The 27984-nt window shown below is 38.1% G+C and overlaps 1 protein-coding gene across 1 annotated transcript in view; it reads left to right on the top strand.

Annotated features, from left to right (window-relative positions):
- The window catches only part of CFAP47 (cilia and flagella associated protein 47), a 643784-nt gene that overhangs the window by 340699 nt on the left and 275101 nt on the right, over nucleotides 1–27984 (top strand). Inside the window, exon 48 of the mRNA XM_054005907.1 lies at nucleotides 2824–2997. Within this exon, the coding sequence (XP_053861882.1) occupies nucleotides 2824–2997 (174 nt within the window). The remainder of the gene's footprint in view (nucleotides 1–2823; nucleotides 2998–27984) is intronic.

Consider the following 27984-nt stretch of genomic DNA (forward strand, 5'->3'; position numbering starts at 1 on the left):
AGTACCTGCTTAAGAGGTTTTCTGAATCAGGGTTATTCAGGGCAAGACATTTTCCTGAGGATGTACATGTAATAAACTGCCTTCAGGGGAGCTTAGGCTAATATTTTGTATCGTCAATTTCTCTTTTCTCGTGGTCCTACCGTCTCTCTCTGCCCACCCAATTTTAATAAAATTATTAGGTATTCTATACAAATTGAAAACATTCTAATTACAAATATATACAGTGCATTCCAGCCTTTTTTAAAATATACATTATTTTATTTATGTAATCAGTAAATTCAGGAAATGCCAGTTTTAAGGTTCTTTAATAACATTGAGCATCCCTCATTGCGCATATATGCCATGGGAATTCTACAGGAATGGATGTTATATTAGTTCATTCATTAATTTCCATTACTAGTTATGTCATTGCTCATATTGGGGTGGATTCCCAGGCACTCTGTCCCAATGGTAGTTGCCATTCTGGATATTATGAGATACATACCAGGGTATGGGCTGTTTCAGCTTTTAACAGGAAGCAGTTTGTACATGCCTGCCTATGCATTACCTGAGCTACTCTGGTGTTTGCCATGCTATACAAAAACACAAATTTACAGTATCACTCTTTTGCCTAGCACAAAATAATTACTCTCTACAAACTACAATAACCTATTCAAATTACTTACTAACATCCGTATAATGTAGTTCACAAATCCAGTAACAAAAATACAAACCCTCCTAAAACCGTTAACAGTCCTAAAGACAAACCTCACCTAAGCTAAAACAACCTAAACTAGGGAATATGGAATTATTCCCTGGGAAAACTGTCATTACACAGACAGCAGAATTAGGATGATTGCATGGTTGTACTCTATATTTCCTGCTTTATGAGAGTTAGAGTTGGGTATATTTTATCCTTAGCAATTATTAATTATTTTCAACAAGCTTTTTCTATGTTTGAATTTTATATTATATTTGAAAAATAATATAGGATATAAGGAGAAGCCACATTTTAAAGGATATGTATGAAGGCTTAGATTTAAGACTTGAGTATTCCTGCTTAACTCTATATTTTCTAACTTTTGAGTGTTTGGTTTCTCATTCTTAATGTTACACTAATATTATTAATCATTTATTATTTATTTGTTAGGCCCAGATACTGCACAATATTTTTGTTTGGAGTATATAATCTGTATGTGTGGATAGCCATAGCTCACTCTATTACATTGGTACAACTTCAATGGCTTCAGTGGAGTTACTTCAGTGTACATGAGAATAGAATTTGGATATGTGATGCAATATATATATCTATAGGTATAAAGCATTTAGTGTGTGTGCACATACTCAGCAGATGTGTATCACATGTAGATCCCTGCACACAACAGGTCAGGCATGAAACACCAGTTCTTTGGAATCTCAGTCTCACAGCAAAATATCCAGAGGTAGGTCATCCACACAAAACCTACATACTCCCACCCAGAGGACAGATTTTGTCAGTTTTGTGGCAAGCTCCTTTCTCTCCAGCCTGGACTCGTTTAATACTTAAGTCAATGGGAACGTTGTCATTGATTTGAATGGGGATTTCCCCCCAGGTCCTCATTATTATGGAGACTTCCCCAGCAGGTCCCTGCTCTCTCAATACTCTTATAACTCTAATTCTCTGTTAGTATAGTATTGATGTATCTGCTCTTTATCTTTCCTACCTGAATGAGGATCCCCAAAATGGAGTTTGCTTATGAAAGAAAGCTGTGGATGCTGGAGTTCAATAGATAGTTCTGATGCTGATTGCGTTTTCTTCTTCTTTCTTCTAAAGTTATAAACCACAGGAATTCGTCCCAAGCCTTCCAGACTGTATCATTAAATAAGTTGATGGTTTTCAGAAGTGTCTTCATTTTTTTTTAAACAGTCTGATGAAATCATTCCCTTTGGGGCCAAACTCCACTGACAGTCAATTTTAGCAAGATGCAAAGTTTCTTCTTCCTAGGCCATTGATTTAAATCTGATCAGAATTTAAACAGCTAAAAATTGTGAGTTGCAAACAGGTCAGCTTCAGCTTTGTTACTTAATGGTTTTAAGATTTCATTGTTTTAGTTTCATCCATAAATGTGTTTCTGTAGTTATCATTCAAAGAGGGAATAAAATTCATAGGTTTTGAGGGTGGATATTAATGATCTTAGTTCTCATTTTGTAGTTTCCCAAAATGTTAATAGAATTCTATTATTCTGATCAATGCAGTGAGCAAAGCTACTAGGCAAAGTTATTCTGTGAAAACCAGCAATAATGTTGAAGTACAAGATACAAAAACTACACAGGCAAATTTTATTTGTAATTTATTGTGTATGAGGATTCATATAATAGATAAAAGAAAAAGTTAATGTTGTCTCTTTCTTATGTATGGTAAATAAAATAGACTCAAAAAAGTTTAGTACCAAGAGCCACCTCCTGCACAGGGTTCTGCTGGATGAGTACTGCTGGAACAAAGTACCTTTCTTTTCCAGTTTTTCACGTTAATTAGGAATAGTGATGGCTCAGAAAATATTTTCTTGGAAGGTATATTTCTTTGCTGAGTAGAAGTAAACAAGTGTGTAATCAATATACATGAGGCACTATACTGCTAACTCTGTAATATAGAAAAATTAGAAATAAAAGTCAGTCTTCCTTAAGTTTGTCTTCATTAATTCAGCAGAAGTGTTTACATATATGCTGGAAAGTAAACAGGCAACACCTCCCTGAAAGCTTGTTTCACTACCTGGACTCAAGATTAATTAGGTTAAGGGAGTTTGTCTGGCAACCATGCAAGACTCACACAGTGCTGAAATGTCTTCTTTTTTTCCTTTGTCACAGGGCAAGCTTATTCTACAAAATGAAACAGATGGCACTGAACACATCTTTGGCCTTAAGGGAATAGGGAGGAAACCTCTTGCACTGGATCATATCGTAATAGACTGTCAAGTGAGACAAATTACTCAGAAGGTCCTAATGGTGCCCAATTATACAAAGAACAAGTTGACATACAAGGTAAAGTTGTGGAATGTTAGAATACATGTATCTTTGTCAAAGAGGATGCAAATTATGGTGTGAAAATAACATAGTAAGAATATTGTCTTAGTTCCTACTTATTAACTTTCGTTTGGCAGTAAGAAATTGTTTCTATATCGAATAGGGTTTAGCTTGTTTTTAGTATAGTTGATGTTTCCATAGGAAGGAATTCTTTTTACTCTAGTGCATGATTTATTATACATTTCATGAAGAAAGATTTAATTGTTTCTTACTATTAAATAATTTAATACTTTTGTTTTTCACTCTTTTTACTCAGTAAACTTTACAAATGGATTGAGATAAGCCTGTTTCCATATGTAAAATTAATTACTGCAATTTTTGTAAGTCTTGCTAACATGAGTATCTTGTAAAGGGGTTCTTTGTCTAGAGCTTAGAAATCCCAGTATTCCAAACCAGTGAATACTCAAAGAAAATTAGGTTTTAGCCAAAATGACATTTTAACCCTGGCTTCAATTAGGCGTATATGTATTATTTAATATAAATTTTCTATTAATATACAAATATTATATTTGTTAAAAGAAAGCTATTTAGGTTGCATCATCAAGTGTTTGTAAGTAAGGAAATGCCAGATTTACAGTTGCCTATGTAAGCCTATTTCTGCCCTCATGCTCTAAACAATGGAGGTCTAAGAGCTCCTTAAAAAACTCACCAGATTCTTTCATAATGCAAGGTGGTAAGCAATGTACATAGCAATAGGTATCTTCTCCCCATATAATGTGTCTAGAATGGTAAATTGTCTGTACACTATTAGAGGCAAGTCCTGTACCCTTTGTGGATATATAGAACTCCCAAGTAGCAGAACCAGTGGCTTCCTGCATGCCAATAGGCAGGAGATGGCTGAGGATTTGGGGCAGGACCAGAGGACCACCTCTTTCCTTCCCAGTCACAGAGAAGGTTTTCTAATACTATTCAGGGAAGATTTGGACTTAGTGAATAAAAACCACCAAGAGCTCTTTTGTGGCTTTTAAAGCTGAGCAGAAAGGGTTGTGGAACTGGGGGTGGGGTGAGCAGAGATGCGGGGAGGGTATTGTAGCGCAGCCCGTGTGCAACACTTGGCAGAGGGATTCTATCTGCGGAATGTTGAGGCAGGAAAATGGACTCTCAGAATGAATAGGATACTTCACCTGGGAGCTTCTATTACAGTTTTTTGGAAATCTAGCACGTGCTTTGCTAGTGCTGGCCTCAGGCAACTGGCCTGTATATGGTTGAGTGAGACCCCAAATAGTCCCCTGCCTCATTAACCCCTTCCTTCTACCTTGATGTACGATTCATCATGGGCTGCATTGTCATTCCCATTGTGGTCAAGAGTTGCTGAAGCACCGAGATTCTGTCTGCCCTATGTGCATATGTGCAAGAGGGAGAAGAAGCTCCTTGGTCTCTCTCCCACCCTTGTGGTGTAGGGTAGCTGGAATTGGACCCTAAGTATACAGTAGTGTTACCATTGTGTAGGTGGATCTTGCTATACTGCATACATGAAAGAGGATTTCATTTCTGCACACACACAATCTGTTTCCCACTCTACACTGTACATTTATACTATCACAATCAACAAAGATCATACCTGGACCAATGGATGAGCAAGTTTATTTCATTCTTCAGTGCAGGAGAAATACTTCAACACTAGTTATTTACTCTTCCACTTCTGCTTTGACATCCTCTGTTGATGGGATTTCTCCAGGTTGAAACCATTAGATACAATGGAGCAGAACAAACCAAAGCTTGTAGTGCAGGTGAAAATGTTTTACCATTGCTGGGGTAGAATTATGTTAATAGCATTATGGTATCATGCTCTAAAAATTAGACATCACTGGAAAAAGTGTCCTGTACCATTTTGGGTAGCTACCGTACATCAGCATGATGCTACTTCTAAATAGTAGGGTAAATTTATTTTCCTTAAGTCCATGTTTTATCTGTGTGGTTTTTAATTATTAAAGGAATATTTGCATTTATTCAATACAATATACCATAGAATGGGACCTGCCTTATACTCAGGTTTCATTTGACTCACTGTTCAGTACACAAAACAACATAAGAAATAAAATCCTTGGGCTTTAGGAGCTTCCACATTTTTCTTTTCAACCTCTTCATGCAAGCTTGTGGTGTAACAGATATGGCATTTTCCTACAACATCCTTGAAAAAAAATACTAAATTAAATTTAAAAATTTTGGGGGTCCATTGTTTATGTATTATTGTGGACAGATATTGTATGTAACCTCTTTAGGGGGGAGATGTGATGTAAGTGCTATATTGAACAATGCGTTAGTCAAGAATCAACTTTTGGAACAACACATATGAAGTGGAATCCTGGGTAATATCTAAGGGGAGATGAATGCAAATTCCCCACCTACGATTATGCAAAACCCCAGCCCTTTGAAGCTACTTCCTGAGGAGTGGGCCTTTGTGTATTGCATCACCTGTTTCATGAGGCCAGGATCAAAGGCAAAGCTGTATAAAGGAAAGAATGAACGATTCAGGGTTGTTCTGAATCTGGGACAGCTATGAACTTATAACCTGGGGAAAAACCCGTTGTGGGTTTTGAAGGACTGACGCCTATCAGAGTCCAAGGTTGGAGCTGGGGTGATCTCTGGTAGGTTTTAGCATGCACATAGGTTCTTCTATTGTTTTTAATATATTTTCTCTGCAATTCATTCACCTTAAGAATAAATGTGCTTCTTTATAAAGGGCTGTGTGGTAAATTGTAACTGCTGGCAATTACAGCTGTTCATAGCCTTTGGCAAGAAAGTTAACCACAGATGCTGACGTATTTGGCAGTCTGGTATTGCTGGGGATATCACAGTATAGAACTGTGCAGCCTTGAAAAACTGCAGTCTGCAGGGAGAGAGACATGGGTCTCTGCCCAGGAGAGGTGATGGCTGAGGAGCCGGGAACCTAGAGTGAGTGCCCTTGGGGGACCACATACAGAAGAACCTCAGAGTTATGAACACCAGAGTTACGAACTGACCAGTTAACCACACACCTCATTTGGAACCAGAAATACAGAATCAGCAGCAGCAGAGCCAAAAAAAAATTAATAAAAAGTCAGAGGTTCTACTGTACAAGGAATACTGGTGTAGTTGCACTGAACTGTGACACCCCTTGGCCCAGTTACCTACGTCTCTGGGTTTGGAGAAGCAGACTGCCCTGATCTGCGTCATATTATCTGTGACTCTGTGTGTATCAGATTCTCCCTCTTGGGCAGCTGTTGACAGCCCATTCAGCCCTCATCCCCATCCCACCCTTTCTTACATAGACCAGCATCTTTAAGATTGTAGTATCCCCTTTATTCCTAGGCCCAGGATGGGGAAGAGTAAACTTTGCATGTTTAGTTGGCACCAGGCCAGGGGTATTACCCAATTAATGGCTTTCCCGTTTTCCCAAAAGAACCTTGATATTCTCTGATAGTACTTTATCTTTGGCATGGTTTCATTTCTTGTTGGTTTCCACCTTTGATTTAATTCTATGCAGCTAGGCAAGATAATATGGCATAGGGAAACTGAGGTGCACATGATATTTCTAAAAAATTATATAGTTAATTCTCCACAATGATGCAGTGCAGGTTAGGTGTGAGGTTCTTAATACTGAGATGAACCAGTAGTTGGGAAACCATAATAATTTACAGCTACGTTCATAAAGATTTTACTGCCTAGTTAGCACTTAGAAATTAGGTAATTTTGTCTTGAGGAGTGTAAATCAGCATCAGTGTTCCATTTTTCATAATTGGATATATTAAATCATTAATTTAATAGAAATGTAATTTAATGAAAAAGTTAATTACATTGTTCATATGTTCCCCAGCTTCCGAATAATCACTATGTATCTCTGAATTGTGCAGCCTAAATAGGTGATAGGACAAGGGTTAAATAGAATGAGTTCCATAAAAGTTCCCTTTTTCCCCCTAAGTCAGGCAAACAAATCCTCTTCCTTCTGAAACTTGAATGACAGAGTGTTTTTCCTTCACTTGACACGTGAGAATATTATTCATATCTGGAGCAGGAATACATGTTCTAGTCTACATCTATGATTTAAATGCCTATGTACCCACCAATCCAAATCAAGGTTGTGATTTTCAAAGCCACCGAAGTGAGTTAAATGCCCAGATCCTATTAAAATTCAGTGAGAGTTGTGTGCCTGACTCACTCAAGCACCTTTGAAAATCCCACCTTAAGTAAAGGTGTGTATTTTAATTACATACCTACCTACAAAGCTTTCAATGACAAAAAAAGACAATGCAAAAACTTTTATTTAAAGTTATTTTAAACTTGAATACAGTGTGTGATGTATTTTCCACTGTTAAAAGTACTGATGTATCTTAGGCAGGTCTTTGTCTTATGCAGCACAGTAGATCAAAATTATGCAGCAGGGAGTTCAGAAGTATGTGATGTCCCCCGCCCCCCCCCCTCTCTCTCTCTCTCGCACGCACACACACACACACACACACACACACTCCTATGTGCCACTCTAATCAGTATAGTGTTCTTTCCATCATTTATTTACTTCGCTATTCAGTTTATTTTATACTTTCAGCATGATGCGAATTTTTGTATTGATGAGTAACTACAGTGTAGAAGTTGCAGGACAATGATTTGGCATCTGGGTATAGGTAATTTAGGGCTTTAGGCATTCAAAAAGGCATGGGGACCTGGTATTTAGTATCTTGAAGGAGTTTAAGGCTTTTGGTACTAAGCTCCTATTTAACCACTTGCTAACTTGGCCAGGGGCAGAAGTCACTTCAGATTTGGGGAAGGGAAGTTTGAATTCTTCATTCAATCTCCTACTTCTTTGTGCTTGCTCTTCCTACAGATCTCTTCATATGTTCTTCTTCATTACCCCTCATGAATAGAATGTCCTCCACTAACTGATTTGCAAAGTTAATACCTTTATGCTATTCATGGCCCCAGGTGCTACTGTATTATATATATTTATTAATTCTGCACAGAGCCCTGACCATAGGATTTACCATCCAATTAACATATTTATATTGACTTTGAAGGACACTAAGCACTAGATTTGTAGCTTTAAAAGTCCACAGTGAAGAGGGCAAACAACTTAATTAGTTTGAAGAGAGACAAAATTCTGAGTGCAATTGTATGGAGTAACTTATGATGTTAGGAGGTAGAGCTGAACAGCTGTGGGGCTCACTTCCAGTTTGTCTTATGCTCCCAAAGCTCATGGATCAGGGTCAGGAAGGGATTGCCCCCCCCAGTGTATTCTGGGAGTGGGTTTTTTATCCCCTTCCTCTGAAGCATCAGGGATGGCCATGGCTAGAGATGAGACATTGGATGGGGAGAGCCCAGGGCTCTGAGTTGGCACCAAGCAGTCGCTCTCTGAGGTGCTTGGCTGGTTGGTTCTTGCTCACATGCTCAGGGTCTAACTGATCACCATATGTGGGGTTGAAATGGAAATTTCCCCATGGTCAGAATGGCAGTGACCTTTGCGGGTAGGGGGCAGAAGTTGCCTTCCTTTGCAGCATTGTGTGTGCAGGTAACCTGCCAGGATTATCCCGCTTAAAGGCGGAACCCACAATTCAGCCACTCTTAGACTGGATTGCTGGTTACCAACCAGGACTCCTCTAATGGTGGTTGGCCCCAGCAGGAGAATTCCCTTTGGGTGATATGACCAGTAGCTAATTAAGGTGATTCAAAACAGCGTTTTCAAAACCAATGTATTGTTTATTCACCCAGTGGTACATGACAAGTAGGGAAAAGGGCTAAAATTAGAAAAGCCTACACATTTGGCTCTTACTTATACCTATTTCAGGTTCTCTCATTCTATTTCCCCTCAAACAGCTGCTGTCCACTTGGCCCTCTTTCCTCTTTAGGCAGTTATTTTTTAATGGTTAGTGTTCTTTTGATCTTAGGCCCCAGACCTGGAAAAATAAGCCTTTTAACCTGGATGGAGCCAGACTGGGTAGGCACTTCCTGATTAATAGCCCACCCATTGTTTTCTTAAGGACCCTTGAAGTATTTTCCCAGAATGTTGTTTTTTTCTCTAGTCATTGTTTCATTTATCACCTTTCCCCACTATTAAAATGAACCAGTCTTTTCACACAATCCAGTAACTCAATATGGCTATGCATTGACTATCTTGCTAGCTAGGTCACAGAATCTTAAAATTATTATATATTAACCTCACATTCTCCCCATCTTGTCTCTTTTGTGTCATTTAGAGTGCAGCTGATGCTGAAAATTGAGAGATAAAGAGATTAAGCTCTCACATGATTTGAACTTCAGGATTAATGGGACCCTTCCTTTGAAAGTAACTCTTTAATTTCTTACATGGGGAAAAATAGGGCTGTCAAGTGATTAAAAAATTAATTGTCTGATTAATCACACTGTTAAAAACAATAGAATACCATTTATTTAAATATTTTTGGATGTGTTCTACGTTTTCAAATATATTGATTTCAGTTACAATGCAGAATACAAAGTATATAGTGCTCATCTTATATTTATTTTTGATTACAATATTTGCACTGTAAAAATATAAAGTATTTTTCAGTTCACTTAATACAAGTACTGTAGTGCAATCTCTTTATTATGAAAGTTGAACTTAAAAATGTAGAATTATGTACAAAAATAACTGCATTCAAAAATAAAACAATATAAAACTTTAGAACCTACAAGTCCACTCAGTCCTACTTTTTGTTCAGCCAATTGCTCAGACAAACAAGTGTGTTTACATTTTCAGGAGATAATGCTGTCCGCTTCTTGTTCATAATGTCACCTGAAAGTGAGAACAGGCATTCACATAGCACTATTGTAGCCAGTGTTGCAAGATATTTACGTGCCAGATGCGCTAAAGATTCATATTGCCCTTCATGCTTCAACCTCCATTCCAAAGGACATGCGTCCATGCTGATGATGGGTTCTGCTCAATAACAATCCAAAGCACTGCAGACCGACGCATGTTTATTTTCATCATCTGAGTCAGATATCACCAGCAGAAGGTTAATTTACTTTTTTTGGTGGTTCAGGTTCTGTAGTTTAAGATTTCTGAAAGCATGCTCAATACCTCATCCCTACCAGATTTTGGAAGGCACTTCAGATTCTTAAACCTCGGGCCACGTGCTGTTGCTATCTTTAGAAATCTCACATTGGTACCTTCTTTGCGTTATGTCAAATCTGCAGCGAAAGTGTTCTTAAAACAAACAGTATGCTGGTTCATCAACCGAGACTGCTGTAACATGAAATATATGGCAGAATGCAGGTAAAACGGAGCAGGAGACATACAATTCTCCCGCAAGGAGTTCAGTCACAAATTTTATTAATGCTTTTTTTTAATGAGCGTCATCAGCATGGAAGCATGTCCTCTGGAATGGTGGCCGAAGCATGAAGGGACATATGAATGTTTAGCGTATCTGGCGCAGCATTAACTCCAGTTAATGTAAACAAACTTGTTTGTTTTAGCAATTGGCTGAACAAGAAGTAGGACTGAGTAGACTTGTAGGCTCTAAAGTTTTGCATTGTTTTGTTCTTGAGTGCAGTCATGTAACAAAAAATACCTACATTTGTAAGTTGCACTTTCACGATGAGGAGATTGCACTACAGTATTGAAAAATACTTTATTTTCTTTTCATTTTTACAGTGGAAATATTTGTAATAAAAATAATATAAAGTGAACACTGTATACTTTGTATTCTGTGTTGTAATTGAAATCAATATATTTGAAAATGTAGAAAAGCATCCAAGAATATTTAATAATTTTCAATTGGTATTCTATTGTTTAACAGTGCAATTAAAGCTGCAATGAATTGTGGTTAATTTTTTAAATCTCGATTAATTTTTTTGAATTAATTGCATGAGTTAACTGTGATTAATTTACAGCCCTAGAAAAAAACCAGCATTTATCTGACTATGATCACAATTTGCCAAAATATTTTCCTGTTCCTGGATAAAAGATCTCACTGTAATCATTAATGCAGTAGAATACTGCAAATTCTTCTTTTCAAAAGTAAATCATGTAAATCACACTGTCTTTCTCTTTATATCCCCTCTGATTGGGATTTGTTTTAATTCATACAGAAGGGATGGTGTGTTCCCTCACCTATTCCTTCCTTCCTTCCTAGAACACACAGCTTCTAACACAGAAGCAACTGGTCTGGTGTGGATCTGTAGAAAATAGTTCACAGTGAGAAATAGTCTACTCTTCAAAGGTGTAGGCTTCACAGACCTCAGTTTCTTACCTCAGTCCAAACTGAAGATTAAATGTATGTCTATGTAATAGAATGTGCAGGTCCTTTGAGATTCCAGGGTATGCTTCTGTGAAGATGGTAGTTTCTATCCCAGTTTTATCACTAGAGATAATCCCTGTCCACCTTGTTGGATTTGACTAGTACAGTGGTTCCCAAACTGGGGTTCGTGAACCTCTGGAGGTTCGTGAAATGTTACTGGGGGGTTTTTGGGGAAAAAAATCCCTAATGGCGGACAGAGCTGCCACTAGTCACGGGTCCAGGGGCCAGCAGCCTGGAGCCCCTGGACTGCCAGCTAAGCAGATCAAAGCAAGCATATCTATCACACTGAAGAGATTTAAACTTCAAGACTCTGTATAAGAAATGGAAAGGGGGGTGGATATTTTTTGCTGTTTTTAAAATTAAATAGGCAGCTAGTATTGTTTTTAAAATTATTATGAAGAACAAGTTTAAGCTTTGTTGTAACGTGTGTTGTTTGCCTGGACTGCTCAAGACCTGAATGCTTGTGTAGGAAGAACTCTTTGAGTTGGCTTCTTAAATACTTCATGCTGTTTCACATCTGGTACTCCTTGATGAAACATAGGAGCCTTGTCTTATAACAGGCTTATTTAAAGTGAAACAAGCTACGAAAGTGAGATCTTGGAAGAGTGTTGCCATTTTCATAATGTAATAAAAATACTATAATGATAAGTAATTAATAATAGTATGTAATAAACATGACATAAAAACAAATTTTATATTTCCAAGATCACTGCTTTTATAATTTATATTCAGGTAAAGGAGAAAATCCCTGGAAATATTCATTTTTACGAGGGGGTTCACGAGACTTGACATTTTAGTGAAAGGGGTTCACCGGTTGTTAAAGTTTGGGAACCACTGGACTAGTCCTAGGGAGTGAAGCTCCTAAAATGTGTGTGAACAGGAGTCATCCCTTCATCTATGTAAAGCTGAGACTATGTCTACACTACAAAGATAAATCAACCTATGTTAGATCGACTTACAGACACTGCATTAATTACTGCAGTGGCTGATGTCCACACTACCCTGCTTGGATCGGTGGCATATGTTCTCACCAGTAGCGCTTCCACTGACCTAAGAGGGGCAGTGTGGGGAGCTGAGAGCCTGTTCTCTCAGCTTTGCTGGCAGTTCCCTACCAGAAGCTCAGCTGCCATACAGGCTCTCGGGCTCCTGGCGGGGTCCCCCTCCCCCCGGCTCCCTGTTCCCCATCAGGAGCAGAGGGGAAGCCACCTGGGGCTTTTCACCTCCCTGTTCCCCTCTGGGAACAGGGGGGAAGCTATCTGGGGCTTCCCTCCCGCTCCCCACCGGGAACCGGGCAGCTTTAACATAAGAATGGCCATACTGGGTCAGACTAAAGGTCCATCTAACCCAGTATCCTGTCTTCTAACAGATGCTAGTTTGTCTACACAGACACTGCTTTACCCTAGCAACTCCAATATAAGCCCTACACTTCTTGTTGAGATGGTTTTATTATGTCGGCGTAGCAGGGGCGTTACATTGGCAGGAGGAGCATTTCAATGTGTATACCTCCACTTTTTTGTCGACAATAACTGACTTTTGTCAACAAAACTGTAGTGTAGACAAGACTTGAGGAGAAGCAGCTGGTTCTTTTTTGAACCTGAATTAATAACAGCAAGATGAGATTTGGCACTTAATCAAAAACTGAAAAAGGTTTCTGGTTTTGGGGGTGGGGATGAAAAGGGATGGAGAGAGAGTGTGTGTCTGAAAGTGAACCCCTGCAGGGAAATTCTGCTAAGGCAATCTCTCTGAAGCCTTTACTAGGAAATACTGCAATAAAAGGAATTCCTGTGATTACCCCATATATAACACTTTTCTACAACAGAATTCATAAAGCATTGTGTACACGTGTAGTGCTGGGCACAGAGCAGTTTCTTATCTGATACTGAATTAATGCAAGGTTAGAGACTTCAACATAAGTGGATTGTAGTGGCTGCAAAATTAGATTCATATCATCAGATTGCAATAGAAGTGTAAAGTAGTATTAAATAATTTAATCATTTGGTCTCATGACAACAATCTCTACTGTTTTTTAATTTTTTACATAAAACCATTTTCTGTAGGGTAAAAATACACTGATGTGTGAATAGTTGCTTCTAACCGCACCTTTTATAGTAAATTTAGCTACAATTTGTGGCTTGCTCTTGTAGTAAAAATAAGACGCTAAATTAATTTTCCAGTACCATTCAGATCAGATGTCATTAAAATAAACACTCTGAAAGAAAATAAAGGAACACGTAAATCAGTACAGATAAGTGGTCAGTTATCAGATCACACATGCAAAATGTTATTCATTTCAGAAAACACTCTAAAATTATTACATAACCAGCAATTTTTTTAAAAAGTTACATTTCCAGTACTCAGTTCAGTTTCTCTTTCAAATATACATGTATATTCATAAATTCTAAGGCCAAAAGGGATGGTTGCGATCATCTAGACTGACCTGCTGTATGACACAGGCCATAAAAGTTCCCTAAAATAATTCCTGGAACATATCTTTTAGAAAAACATCCAATCTTGATTTAAAAATTGTTAGTGATGGAGAATCCACCACAACCCATGGTAAATGCTCCAATGGTCAATTATTCTCACTGTTAAAAAATTATGCTTTATTTTCAGTCTGAATTTGTCTAGCTTCAACTTCCAGCCATTGGATCATGTTACTCTTTTCTTTACTAGTTTGAAGAGCCCATTATTAAATATTTGTTCCTCACGTAGGTACTTAGAGACTGTAATCAAGTCACATCTTAACCTTCTCTTTGTTAAGATAGATTGAGCTCCTTGAGTCTATCACTATAAGGCATGTTTTCAAATCCTTTAATCAATCTCATTGCTCTTCTATGAACCCTCTCCAATTTATAAATATTCTTCTTGAATTGTGGGCCCCAGAACTGGACACAGTATTCCAGCAGCAGACACACCAGTGCCAAATACAAATCTTTTTTGGCCACAGCATCACATTGGGAGCTCATATTCAGCTGAATATCAGCTGACCTCCAAATCTTTTTCAGAGTCACTGCTTCCCAGAATAGTCCCCCATCCTGTTAGTATGGCCTGTGTTCTTTGTTCCTAGATGTATACCTTTACATTTACCCATATTAAAACTCATACTGTTTGCTTTCACCCAGTTTACCAAAGGATCTAGATCACTCTTAAGTCAGTGACCTGTCATCTCCATTATTTACCACTGTCCCAATTTTTGTCTCATCTGCAAACTTTATCAGTGATGATTTTTGTTTTCTTCCAGGTCATTGCTAAAAATTTTAAATAGCGTAGAGCCAAGAACTTACCCATGCAGGACCCCACTGGAAATACTCATGTGATGATTTGTTGCTTACAGTTACATTTTGAGACCTATAACTAAATCAATTTTTAATCTATTTAATGTAGGCTTTGTTAATTTGATATTCTAGTTTTTAGTCAAATTGTCGTGTGATATTAAGTTAAATGCCTTATAGAATTCTAAGTATATTACATCAATCCTATTACATTTATAAGCCCACCTTGTAATTTCATCAAAAAATATTAAGTTTGTTTGACAGGATCTATTTTCCATAAATACATTTTGATTTGCATCAATTATATTACTCTCCTTTAGTTCATTATCAGCTACTCCATTATCTTGCTCAGAATCAATGTCAGGCATATAGTTCCCCAGCTCATCCCACTTACACTTTTTAAAAATTGGCACAACATGAGCTTTCTTACAGTCTTCTGGAACTTCCCCATTGTTTCAAGACTTATTGGAAAATCAATTTAATGGTCTAACGAGTTCCTCAGCCAGCTCTTTTAAAATTCTTGGATGCAAGTTATCTGGACCTGCTGATTTAAAAATGTCTAACTGTAGTAGCTTCTATTTAACATCCTCCAAAGATACTACTGGAATGGAAAGAGTATTATCATCACCATATGATGCGATTATATCATCTGTTTTTCCCCAAATATAGAAGAGAAATATTTATGGCTAACTTTTGCTTTATCTGCATTGTTATTGATAATTTCATAATTTCCATCTTGTAATGGACCAATACCATTGTAACAATTCTTTTTGTTCCTAATATAGTTTTTAAAAACTACTTATTGTCCATAACTGTGCTGGCCATAGATTTCTCCTTATGTCTCTTGGATTCCCTTATCAATTTTCTACAGTACTTAACTCATTACTGTCAATTTTCCCTTGTATTTTGTTTTTTACAACTACCTTCAGTTCCCCTCTAAACCAGGTTGGTTTTTTAACCAGCATGGCCTTCTTCCTCAATGGTGGGATCATGGCTTTTTGGGCTTCAAATAAGGTGTTCTTAAATGATCCCAATTATCATTCGCATTTGTTCTATGATCAGTTCCTTTTTATTTATTAAGACATGGTCTAATATAGAATTCTCCTGTGTTGAATGCAACACTTTTTGAGTTAGGAAATTGTCATCTATAATGCTTAGAAATTTCAAGTCTCTTTTACTTCTGGTAGCCGCCAACCTGTGTCACTCAAATTGAAGCCCCCCATGATCTCACAGGCTTTTCCTTAAATTTTATGTAGATAGGTGTGTAAGGAGGCAGTCATCCTGTTCCCTAGTGTGATTTGTTAGTCTGTAGCAGACACCAGCTAGTATCCCATCTTAAGCTTTATCTATTACGACATTTATCCATAAACATTCAAGATCATATTCTTTTGAGTTATCAGTGACTTGGAAACAGGTAATGCCATTTTTTACATAGAGTGCCACTCCCCCTCCCCTTTTGTCAACTCAATCCTTCCTAAATGGTTTATAACCATTAATTTTTAATATTTCAATCATGCAAATCATCCCACCAGATTTCAATAATACTATCTACATTGAATTTATGCTCATAAATTAGCAATTCCAAATCCTCTTGTTTGTTACCCAGGCTCCTAGCATTAGTGTAATGGCAATTCAGGAATTTCTTCTTTTCATGTTCTTTGGTTTCTTGATTAATTTTGTTCTCAACATCTTGATTTTGTGCTGAGTGCTCATCTCGTTCTTCTTTTTACCCTCCCCTTTCACTATTAGTTTAACCCCCTCCTGACTACTCTACTCGGCCTGTCCCCAAGGAAATTCGTTCCCCTTCAACTGAGATGGAGGCCATCCAAACTATACAGCCCCTTCTTCCTGTCTGTCTGTTTTGTCACAATGGGCCCTTCAGTAACAATGAAAGAGTGGCACTGCTGTTGGGTACCTTAGCAGATGTTTCCTGGTAATCTGATTATGTGCAATTAGAAGTTTAACAAGAGGCTCCCTCAAACAATTTGTTTTAGCTGAAAGTATGTGAGACATTTCTTGGATAGCAATTCCATGCCCTTTCCCCAACTCTTGAAATCCCAAACCCCATCAATTTCATATTCTTCAACCATCATGCCCAAAAATCCATCTGCTCAATCCTCTCCCCTTGTATTGTTCCCCATCCATTAGTCCTTCGTAACTCATTCAAGCCGCAGTACCCACAGCCTCCCCATCACTTAATGGAACTTCTCTAGTAGACTTCTTTATCACACAGCTGTTCTTCACAACAGTAGTGATGGTGGAAGATGGGTGTTCTGCCGTTTCTGCTGGCAACTGTTGTGGCAGGTAGTTTCTCCTGTGTCCTCTGTCTGTGGAGTGGTTGGCAAAGTGGGGATGAATCAATTTTGTGTATGAACCGCATGAATTGTTTGGACAATGAGGGTCTGATTTGATTCCTGAGGTGGATTAGTTTGTCTGGATGCTGGTCTCTCCTAGCTGAAGTAGGGGTAGACAATCAGGTTTCCCCAGGAGCGGGAGGTATGGAAGGACAGAGGGATATTGCTCCAAACTTTCCTCCCATATTTAGATCTTTAAACTCTGGGCTGTAGCTGGGCAGGCAAGCATCAGCAGGGAAAGAGGTGATCCACTTCGATCACATTTCTGTCTATATAAAAAGATTCCAGGATTGTCACTCTAAAGCCTAGAATGTCTGTTGAGTCATTGTGAAGCGATTGAGACTGCTACAAGCAGAGTTCAGAATATCACCTGATTCGATCATCACAGGGATTTTCTGTCTGTTACCATCCAATTTTTAAGTTCTCATTCATTTTTTATTTTGAATTACACTGGTGCTTTTAGCTACTGCAAGGCATGTATGTATGCCATAGCAAAGAGTCCTAGATCAGTGTGATATCAGAGGTAACTCAGCCAATCACTACCATTCCTTTACAGGTAATCTTTGTGCAACAGTTTCATTGGTTGTATGTGGGAGGTTGCACAGATGGTGGATTACTTGTCTCAACTGCCACAGTTCTTCAAAACTACCGACATAACACAATCAATGCCCACAATAACCCCAAACACCCAGCCCCCATTCACCACCCTCATAAATCAACACAATCTAATATTGTCACTAGACCATGTGTGACACTGAAGCCTAGAATGTCTGTGAGTCAGTGTGAGGTGATGGAACTACCTATGAGTATGGCTGAGAATAACACCAGGTTCAATCACTGGGCCCCGTGAGAACCAGATGGAATGTTGGAGGCCAAAGGTTCTGTGGCGGTTGGAATGTGACAGTTGATCAGAGGAGGTGGGAGTAACAAGTATGTGGGGTAGCAGAGCTGGTTGTGCCTCCAGCCAGGGGGCAGCTCTGTGCACAGGCTTTGGGGAACATGTACAAACAGCAGCATGGCTCACTGCAGTGCACCGCACGGAAAGAAGACACTCCATTTTCGGCTTTTTTACAGACATGACTTTACAAATTACCTTGCAGCTACTAGTGCACAGATAAGTGTCTGTGTGGGGTGGGTCATTGTCCCCTCCAGCTGCAGAAGTGGAATCCAGCTGCTTGCTCCTTTCAACCATTGCAATTGGTTTGCACTAGTTTGGGTTTTTAAGGCCATCTCTGCAAAGGAAAGGGCAGGAGGCCTTTTTAAACAAAAGTTTAGTGAACTTCACGAGACCCCAAATCAGCTCTGTTTCCTTCTCCTTTCTCCTCCCCATATTCAGCTAGTTCATGCAGCGTTCTCTCCTCAGCTGGGCATGCCGGCATCAAAAAATGAGTTGGAACCGGCACCAAGTGTTGATTTGGAAATGTTATATGTAGCCATTAGTACTGAATACTCCAAATATTAAAAATCTAAATGGTGGGGGAAGGGAAGAGCTGGAATATTAATAAATCTTGAATATTATCTGCATAAAATCGAACAATAAAATCGCATATATAAACCACATAACATGTGCTATTTTACTTATTGCTTCAGAATCTCGGACTAAGTAAATAAAAGGACCTTTTCAAAAGGAGAGTGTCACACACAACTGATACTTTTTCTAAAACAGACAAACAGTTTATAATACAAATATACACACACATTTTACCTTCAGCTATCTTGAATTCTTGTGAAATGAACATAAATAATCCCAAAAGCCATTTGGAACAGCCAATTTATGGATGCATTTATATTTAATTAGGTATCCCTATGTGGGCATTAAACTATACACTGGAATCCACTTTTAATGTGAGAAAAAGGATTGCAGTTTTGAGTAAATGGAGCTTTGCTGAATGATCATATAAACTGTAGAATTTTTTTTAAATTGCTAATGAACAATTGAAATGATAGGTTTATTTCATGTTCTTTTTATTTAAATATACCTTAGCTCTAACCAATAAATTAGTTAGATATTTATAAATTGAATTGTTTTCTTTTCCAAAAGAACAGTTAATGTGTTCTCTTATTTTATTAAATGCCAAGTGAGATAATTGGCTATAATCTATCTCTGATGTTTAAGGAAAAAATTGCTGAAAAGAATGACAGCTGTTATGTGGTAATATTTCACAAAAATTGGGATTGAATATTTGTAAATAACAATTGTACAATAAAGGTAACTGCAAGTACCTACTATTACTTGAATGGTTTAGATATACCTGAAATTAAATAAAATAGCATTTTGGACAATTGGGGTTAGGCTATTTAATTTAACTGTGTTCACATAAATACCATTCTATGCATTCATTTACCTGTCTGGCTTTAATAACTATCAGATATCACATTTTAAGTCACTTATTTGAGGGTGACTCAGCTCTGTTAATAATTTAATTTCTTCATACTATTTTGAGGCCTGGTTCTCTACTGCCTTCCACCCTGGGTGGTCATCTGCGCCTTTGCAAAGTGAGTGTAAAATGTTGCTACTGCTAAAAGTGAATGGAAAATTTGGATCTTGTAGTATTTTATATCTACTTTGTACTCCATTTGTACAGGTAGGTATAAATGATGACTCAAGGTGCCGGGCACTTGGAGAATCAGGCCCCTTTTTCCTCTCATTTAAAAAAATCCTTAATTATATATTACTCTGGACTGTCAAAAGTCTTTCACAGGGATACCATGATAACTTTGTTAGAATAGTCTTCCAATTTTTGTTTAACTCTGGTATTTCATAGTTTTTATTTTATGAACAATCATGATGATACTGAACATAAGTTTTGTGGGCATTGAAAAAAAAAGGGATACAGTCAGTACTTTTGCGGATACTGTAAGATAGCACTGCTTCATTGATCTAATTGTAATGATTACACGCTAAATATTAGGGCAACATGAACAGCCTTGCTGTTTCTTAATTATAGGATAGACTGTCTTTTTAAAACAACCTATGTAAGTAAAGCATCTAGTTATGCTAATGAACATGAAGGGCTAGTAACTGTGTACGGAGTCAGGCTATAATAAAAGAAGCATCCCTGAAGCTTTTCTACACAGCTCTACCATTGCACCATAGTCCCACACCCTGTTCATTTGTGGGCCTTTCTTGAGAAAAAACACCAATCTTACTAAACTACTTCAGATTGTATTTTGTGTAATGACCATGTGTGCTTCATGCAACAAAATAAGAATTCATCTTATTTTCATTTAAAACATAAGTTGGAATTTGAACACTGACACTGAAAAGTAAAAGGCAACTCCATTAACCCCAGGTACCACCAACTCCCATTTTACTGATTTTTGTTGGGGGGGGAGGCGGGAGAAAGACAAATTCTATTGGATTTGGGATTAGACAGTCTTCTCAAAAACAAGCAGAACTTATACTTCATGTCTGTATTTTTGATTGAGTTATTTAGAATTATATTAATTTAATAAAAGCACCAATTCAATGCTCTGGGTGCCCTTGGCAATCTCCTAAAATCTAGGAAAAGTGAATGTGGTATAATTTAAATGTGGGTAGACTGACTACCAGAAGTGACTAAAATGAAAGTGACAATTTTCTGCTTCTAATCCCCAAATGACTGTATAGTTCAAAAAGGGCCTCACCTACTAGGCTACCTATTATCCTCTCTCAAGGTTATGGCCTGGAATGTCAGAGAGACTTGAAAATCTGCAGTTTAGTTCTCCTTCCATTAATGGATAAGACAACCCTGGACTGACATATCAGATGATGCATCTTTTTCCCATAGGATGCAGTCATTGTCTTTGAGTAATTTCGTAACTTATTCTCCCTGTATGAAGTGTTGCTACATAGATACCAAGCATTTCAGACGTATAGACCAAATATTTCAGAAATGATCATTATAATGACTCTTCCTGATATTAATAGTATTTTGGATATGTTTATTATTATTGCACTCATTCCTTTCTGTTTTTGAACAATATGTAAGCTTAAGCTGAGGAATTTGATAGAGACAGGATGGGACACCACACTAAAAGAGGCTTCATCGTGTAGCAATAGATGGAACTAGGAGTTGGGACACTTGGGTTTTATACTCATTTCTGCTACATGCTTGCTTTGTGATCCGGAACAAACACCTTAATGTGTACAATCCTTATTTTCCTTGTATGTAAAATGGGTATAATAATATCTACCTTTCTAAAACACTGGCATCTTTGTAAACGCTTTAGTGGCACAGGCACCATTCTATTGTTTTGTGTGTGTGTGTGTGTGTGTGTGTGTGTGTGTGTACATGAGTGCCTAGCACAATGAGGCCCTGATCCTTGATTGGTGGCTTCTCGGTGCTACTGCAATATAAATAATTTAAGACCTCTTTGGATGAAAATCCTCATATAGGGGGAAAATATTATTAGGATGAAACTTTGGGTACAAGTCAATTGATGTTTCTACCTGACAGCGATGAAAGCAATTGTCCCAAAGCATTCCCAGCTGGTGTATCTAACATGTACAGTTACAGCTTTTAACTTTCTTATCAAGTTACTGTCCAAAGTAATAGCAAGAAATTATTCTTATCAAAATCTTATATAACTGAATTTTGTTCTAGACTAACACTATAATTCTGTTCACATTCTGATTGCTCTTGGATACAGAATACAAGATTTAAAAAAAATGCTAACTGAAACTGTGAGAGAGTCCAGTAGAGAGTAAGATACTGAGTGAATCAAGTGCTTTAAAAAACCTTATTCTGGATGTGTGTCATGATTGTAGTATAGCTGAGTCAGTTGGGCATCTGAGCAGCACAAACAATTTGCTGAATAGAGCAAAAACAAATCGTGTAAGTGATGGCTGTGGTATGTTTATGGCTGTCAAGGTTTCTGATAAAGGAGATAATTTGGTTGTGAGCATTGTTTGGAAATTAGGCCTCTGAAGGAGTGAATAGCTGAAATAGACAGAAGTGCTTACAAAGATAAATGAGTAGGAGCGGTTCATTAATGATAGATGGCTGGTATTTGAATCTGTAGGAGATATAGCAGAAGTTGATGAGCATATTAGTGAGTTTCATAGTAATTGTATTGGGGCATGTAAATGTGTGGCCTGTGGGCAGCCCTGCAAGTGGCCCCTTGCCTCAGTTTCCCTTTTGATTCATTACATAAACTCAGAACAGCCTTTGAAGCATATAGATTGCCCTTTTTTCAGGGTTAATTTATTACCAAAGGCCCCACTACCATAAACCAGAATCCCCCCAGCACAATCCAAACAGTACATTTGTCTCAACAGTCCAACACCAAATACGGCTCTGGTGTCTCTGACTACACGTCAGCTCAGCTCTCAGATACGGCTTGGTGTGTCTCACCATGCTTCAGTTCAGCCCCTCTAGCTGGGGTGTTACTCTGCCCTGTTTCATTCACATGAATGGTTCCAGCTCTTGCCTAGAGACATAAGTGGGCTCACCCCTCCGTTGTTCCCCAGTCTTCAACTCTTTCTGGTCTTCTGGCTTCAGGTCTCCAGCTCAGAGAGCCAGCAGGCATCTCCCTCTGCTGCTTTTAGGCTTCAGGTATCCATCTCTCTCTGACCATGGCTTTCTGGCCTGGGGATAGTTGTAGGCAACTCTCTGACTGCCTTCCTGCCTTCTGCTTTCACTAGTCTGACCTGGCTCCCACTGTTCAAACAGGGAATTTTCACTACTCCTGTCTTCAGGGGTACCCCATCCCTGAAGCTCTCAGCTGAGCTCTGCTCTTCCTCTTGAGCTCTCTTTACCCAGGTGTCTGGGTTCTCTTCCTTTCTAAACTCTGGGCCTTAAACTCTCCCTCTAAGCCTCTCTCAGGATGCTGGACTCTGGGTTCTGAACTCCCTTCTGTCTTCTGAATTCTCCTTTATATCTCTTGGGTCAGCCCCAGCTTCCTCATTACACCAAACTGAGATGCACCTGAACTGGAACGGGAGAGCTGAGCCCAGTTTTATTTAAGGGGTCAGCTACCCTGTTACAGGATGTTATAGATGAGGCTGATGGAAGATTGAGGAAATACAAATTTCAGATGGCATTTAGGGGCCTGTTCCACTGGCCACTGAAGCCAGTGGCAAATCTTAAGTGGTTGATCTGGATACCCAGGTGAATGAAAGACAGACACAGGGAAGGAGTTAAGCAGTAGGATACAACTTTATTAATTTAGTGCTGCCACTCCATTTTATCTGCTCACCCTCTCTCCCATACCAGCATTTTTAATAGGCAGCAGGTGTAAAACAAATAAAAGGAAGTTCTTCTTCACACAGCGCACAGTCAGCTTGTTTAACTCCTTACCTGCTTAGGTTGTGAAGGCTAGGACTATAAGAGCATTTAAAAGAGAACTGGATAAATTCATGGAGGTTAAGTCCATTAATGGCTATTAGCCACAATGGGTAAGGAATGGTGTCCCTAGCCTCTGTTTGTCAGAGGGTGGAGATGGACGGCAGGAGAGAGATCACTTGATCATTACCTGTTAGGTTCACTCCCTCTGGGGCACCTGGCATTGGCCACTGTCGGTAGACAGGATACTGGGCTAGATGGACATTTGGTCTGACCCAGTACAGCCGTTCTTATGTTCTTATTTAACTGTGTCCTGTGCAGGGATACAGGACTTACACCATGTAACCAATAAGCTGGGGTGAGCCCTCTTCAGCCAGGCCCCTAGGACTCAGCATACTTCTGAACTTCTTGCCCTATCCCCTCTGAGGGGTGTGGAGTGTACCATAGTGGACCTCAGACTGCAAGACTTCAGGTTTCCCTTTCTCCTTACAGGTAATCAGTCTACTAGCCACACCCTCGGTCTCATTTATCTCTGGAAGCTGGCTCTTTAGCCTTTATTCCTACTGGACACCGGCCATTAAACATTCCTATACTGCCTCCTAACTGTAAAATTCCTAATTTTACTGTTTTAACCTAAATTGTGCATACATGATGCTGCAGAGAAGGTGAAAAATCCTCTGGATCCCTGCCAATTTGGCCCAATGGGAAAAAAAATCCTTCCTAATACCAAAACAGACAATTGGTCAGACCCCTGGCATCCTAGAAAGACAGGTCAGTATTCCTCAAATACAGGGAGGGAGGGCAGGACATCAGTAATGGCAAGATTGGTCCCGAGACACCTGCGAAGACTTTAATTTGAAGGGGCTTCTGAGAGCCAATCAGGTCCTCTCCAGCTAGCCAAGCTACACTCCTGTGTGCACTCTGAAGCACAAATTGGGGCACAGCTCTAGCATGTGTGAGTGTGAGCTCTTCTTGTTCATCTCTCCTCCCAGGAGTGGCCATTTTTCTTTGGGTCCAACCAGATTTCCATCCCTACCCCTCAAGACAGGAAGGAGCATTTGTGAAGGAGTCTGATGTAACTATGTAGTATTAAAAAGGGTTGCAATAGGCTAAAGCCAAAAAGGGAGCATGTGATATGAGAAAAACGAAAGGGAGTACATGATTCACTGAATGGGTTTATGAACTGTCAGTTTTGACAAGACTATGAAACCAGTAGAAGTTTTTATTTTTACTTCTATGGTACAAAAGATTTGGATACTAAGCTGAAGGTCCATGAACTGATGCAAAGATATAGACGATGAACCAATATTTATGTAAAAATTTTTTAAAAAAAGAATTTATTCTACTTTGAGTTTATACAGTTAAAACCACAAATCAGTAAGGAAATCTAAAAAGATTCAGATAGTAATGTCAGCCTGCCCATGGGTCACATCCCCTGCGTTTTATAGCATATATTTTACAACATAAATAGTACTAAATGAAACTACACCTTTATTCAGAAAACAAGAATAAAAACTACTACACTCCTTTTAGAACCTTTACTTTTGCATGTTTTAGTTTGTTTTTCATTTTAACTGTGCAATTCTTTTGTATTTAATTTTCTATTTTGTTTTGTTTTAATGGGTAGAAAAAGCTCAAATTATTTGACTTGCAGAACTTAAAAAAAAAAAAAAAGTCACCTTGTAAGTTCCTTGATTCACATCTAGAAGACGTAAGAGACAACAAGAGACCTTTGGGGAAAAATTGGGAAAGAGGATCAAGAAAAGACAGACAAAGAAGACAATTGAAAATGAAATGTTATGTGGATTTTAACATTCCAGGAGCATATTTTGTGTAACAAATTAGATGTATGTATGTCCAGAGAGAAGTGTGATTATAATTGAATTAGCAGGAAGTTGGTTAAACCAAGGCATTAAAGGGACAATTAAATTGTAGAGAGAAGGAGAATAAAGAAGAATATCAGAGACATGAGGGTGGTGGTTTGTTTTTGTTTTGTAAGTCAAGCAACTGGTAAGAACATATAGAGAAAACATTATAAAATGAAACAGAAAGAAGAAAGAACAATTAGAGGAGCATAAATAGAAATGACAAATTGTAGAATATCTTGCATAACAATAAAGGGATTTACAAAGATAAGGAAGATACAGGATTAAATAGATAAAATAAACCAATGACTACTTAGAAATGCCCGTGAAGAGCTTCTATTTAGAGATAATGAAATTGCAGGGTGATTCTTATTTTGCCACCCTTTCTACCCAGGCATCACATGGTAATCTCCAAGTTGAAGATTACTCAGTTTACCTGTAGTAAAGGAGCAACATTATATAGTGTGTAAATGACACAGTTGTTTATAAGAATTGTTCATAAGATGCACAATTGTTTATAAGGCACCCTTAAAGAAAGTAACGTACCAACTGCTGGTAACTTCTGTATATTTTAATGAAAATGAATGAGCTTTTCACTGATGTTTTAAATGGTTCTTTAGATTCAGGAGAAATTCATAAACTTCAAATAGGAGAAAATATGTTTCAATTATTTTAAGAGAGTCAGAAGACAAATTAGAAAACTATAGATACATTTTAATATAAATTGTGAGGAAAGTTATTGAAACTGTCTTAATGGATATGGCCTACAAGTCCCTGAAAAAGGATAATTCAGTTAAGCACAGATTCAAGCAGGGAAGACTTTAAAGGTAAACTGATGTATTTTTAAAAGTGTATATGTACGTATATACACATGTGTAATATATATATGCACATTTTACTATATATTACTATATACATATTTATAAAGAAACAAATCCCTGCTTAAATTTCTAAATCATCAAGAGCCCTGTTGTCCCTGGACCTAGCACAGGTAACAGTGGGAAGGAACCAAAGTGGTTCCTTTTCCCTTGTGTAAGGGGAGGATGCTAATTGTCCTACACAAAGGTTGCACAGTTCTAGTGCCCCTTGGGAGTAAAAGTTACTCTGACAGTGATGGGGCAGGAAAAGGACTACCCCATAAAATCCTCCTCATTGGCCAAGAATGCCAGAGGAGTAGGCTGCACCATCCTAAATGATAGTGCAGTATGCATACTTGTCCTGTGCACTGTGGGACTTTGAAAGGAATTGTGTCTATTTGAAGTATATTATTCAAAATCATCTATGATTTCCAATAATCTATTATTATTTCCTTAACAAAAGATTTATTTAAATGTATAAGCCTCCATTTTCAAAACCTGGTGTCTAAAGTTAGACTCCTAAATTCATTGTTTAGAAATCTAAATAAAAGTAGCCTTACTATCTGCTGGTCCTATGGCTTCAGTGGGACAGCGCCAGGTACACTGAATACATAAATAATGTTTGCAATGTCCAATTCAATATTTGCACAATACAAGAGGAAAAGTTAGCCTTCAGTTTCTTTGCATTTGTCACTTTGTAGCACAATCTAAACATTATTTAAATACTGTAATGTGTATGTTGATAGAGTAAAAATGTAAAACATCTCGGAGGAAAAACACATAATTCATATTTTCATTGCTTTCAAACTTTTATTCTCAGTGGCTTTTCAAATGTTCATAACTACTGATCACCTGAATTATGTAGCTTGCTTTTCTAACTGTCTTTATTGGAAATAGTATCACTTTCTTGCAGTGATCTGACAAGGATTATATTAACACAAATGATGTACAGAAGAATAATGGTAAGGCCAATCAATGGCTCTAGTGCCAAAAGCAAGATAACATTAGACTTGTTGTTTTCTTCAGAAAATATAAATAAAGCTTGTTGACAAGAAAGACTAAGCTAACAATTGGGAGGAAAAAATTGATCCAAGCAGCTAATGCTTTTACTATTGAAACAATAATCTTTGCTGAATTTGAAAAGTCTTCCACGTGGGTGCTTGACAAGCTGGGTACAGTGAGCACTGAAATAATTAACAGAGCTGGAAGAAATACCATCGAGCCTTTCTGACTGGAATATTGATTTAGCTCAAAACTCAATTATTTTATCATTTTATTATTTAATGTATTAAGTATTTATACAGTGCCATAATTCTGCAGGACCTTTTACAGAGATTTTAAAAGAGGCTCTGCTGCCCCCTTCAAAATCTTAGTCTACATCAAACAAACATTAAAACAAAACAGATAGAGGAAAGGATGAGGGGTAAAAATCGTGGCTCCATTGAAAAATATATGGAGATATACCTATCTCATAGAGCTGGAAGGGACTCTGGGGTCATTGAGTCCAGCCCCCTGCCTTCACTAGCAGGACCAAGTAATGATTTTTGCCCGAGATCTCTAAGTGGCCCCCTCAAGGATTAAACACACAACCCTGCGTTTAGCAGGCTAATGCTCAAACCACTGAGCTATCCCTCCACCCACTAGTCAATGTCAAAACTCCCATTGACTTAAATGCAGCCAGGATTTGACCCAATGTGAGCTACTTATATTCCACTTACAAGTTTTCATATTTTTTAAGAAGAGAATGAGGTTCTACAGTATTGTTAACCCAAAGCATTCAATATTATGAATCAGGCCTCCAAAACATAATTAGATTATTTTAAGCCAATGACATGTTAAAGTAATAAATTGGGGCTCTTTTTTATTTGCCTTTGAGTTCACATTGTCAAGCTTTATATCTTCAGCTTTGAAGGCAAAAACTTTTGTTTTTTTTTAACATGAAACCTCAGATTCTGACATAATTGTTGTTTCAGTTTTCACCAAAAAGGTTAGTAATGATTGGACGTCTAACATAGTGAATGCCAGTGAAAATGAGGTTGGTTCAGACCCTAAAATAGGAAAAGAACAAGTTAAAAATTACTTAGACAAGTTAAATGTCTT

Source organism: Malaclemys terrapin, chromosome 1 (genome assembly GCF_027887155.1).
Source record: "Malaclemys terrapin pileata isolate rMalTer1 chromosome 1, rMalTer1.hap1, whole genome shotgun sequence".
NCBI classification, from domain to species: Eukaryota; Metazoa; Chordata; order Testudines; family Emydidae; genus Malaclemys; species Malaclemys terrapin.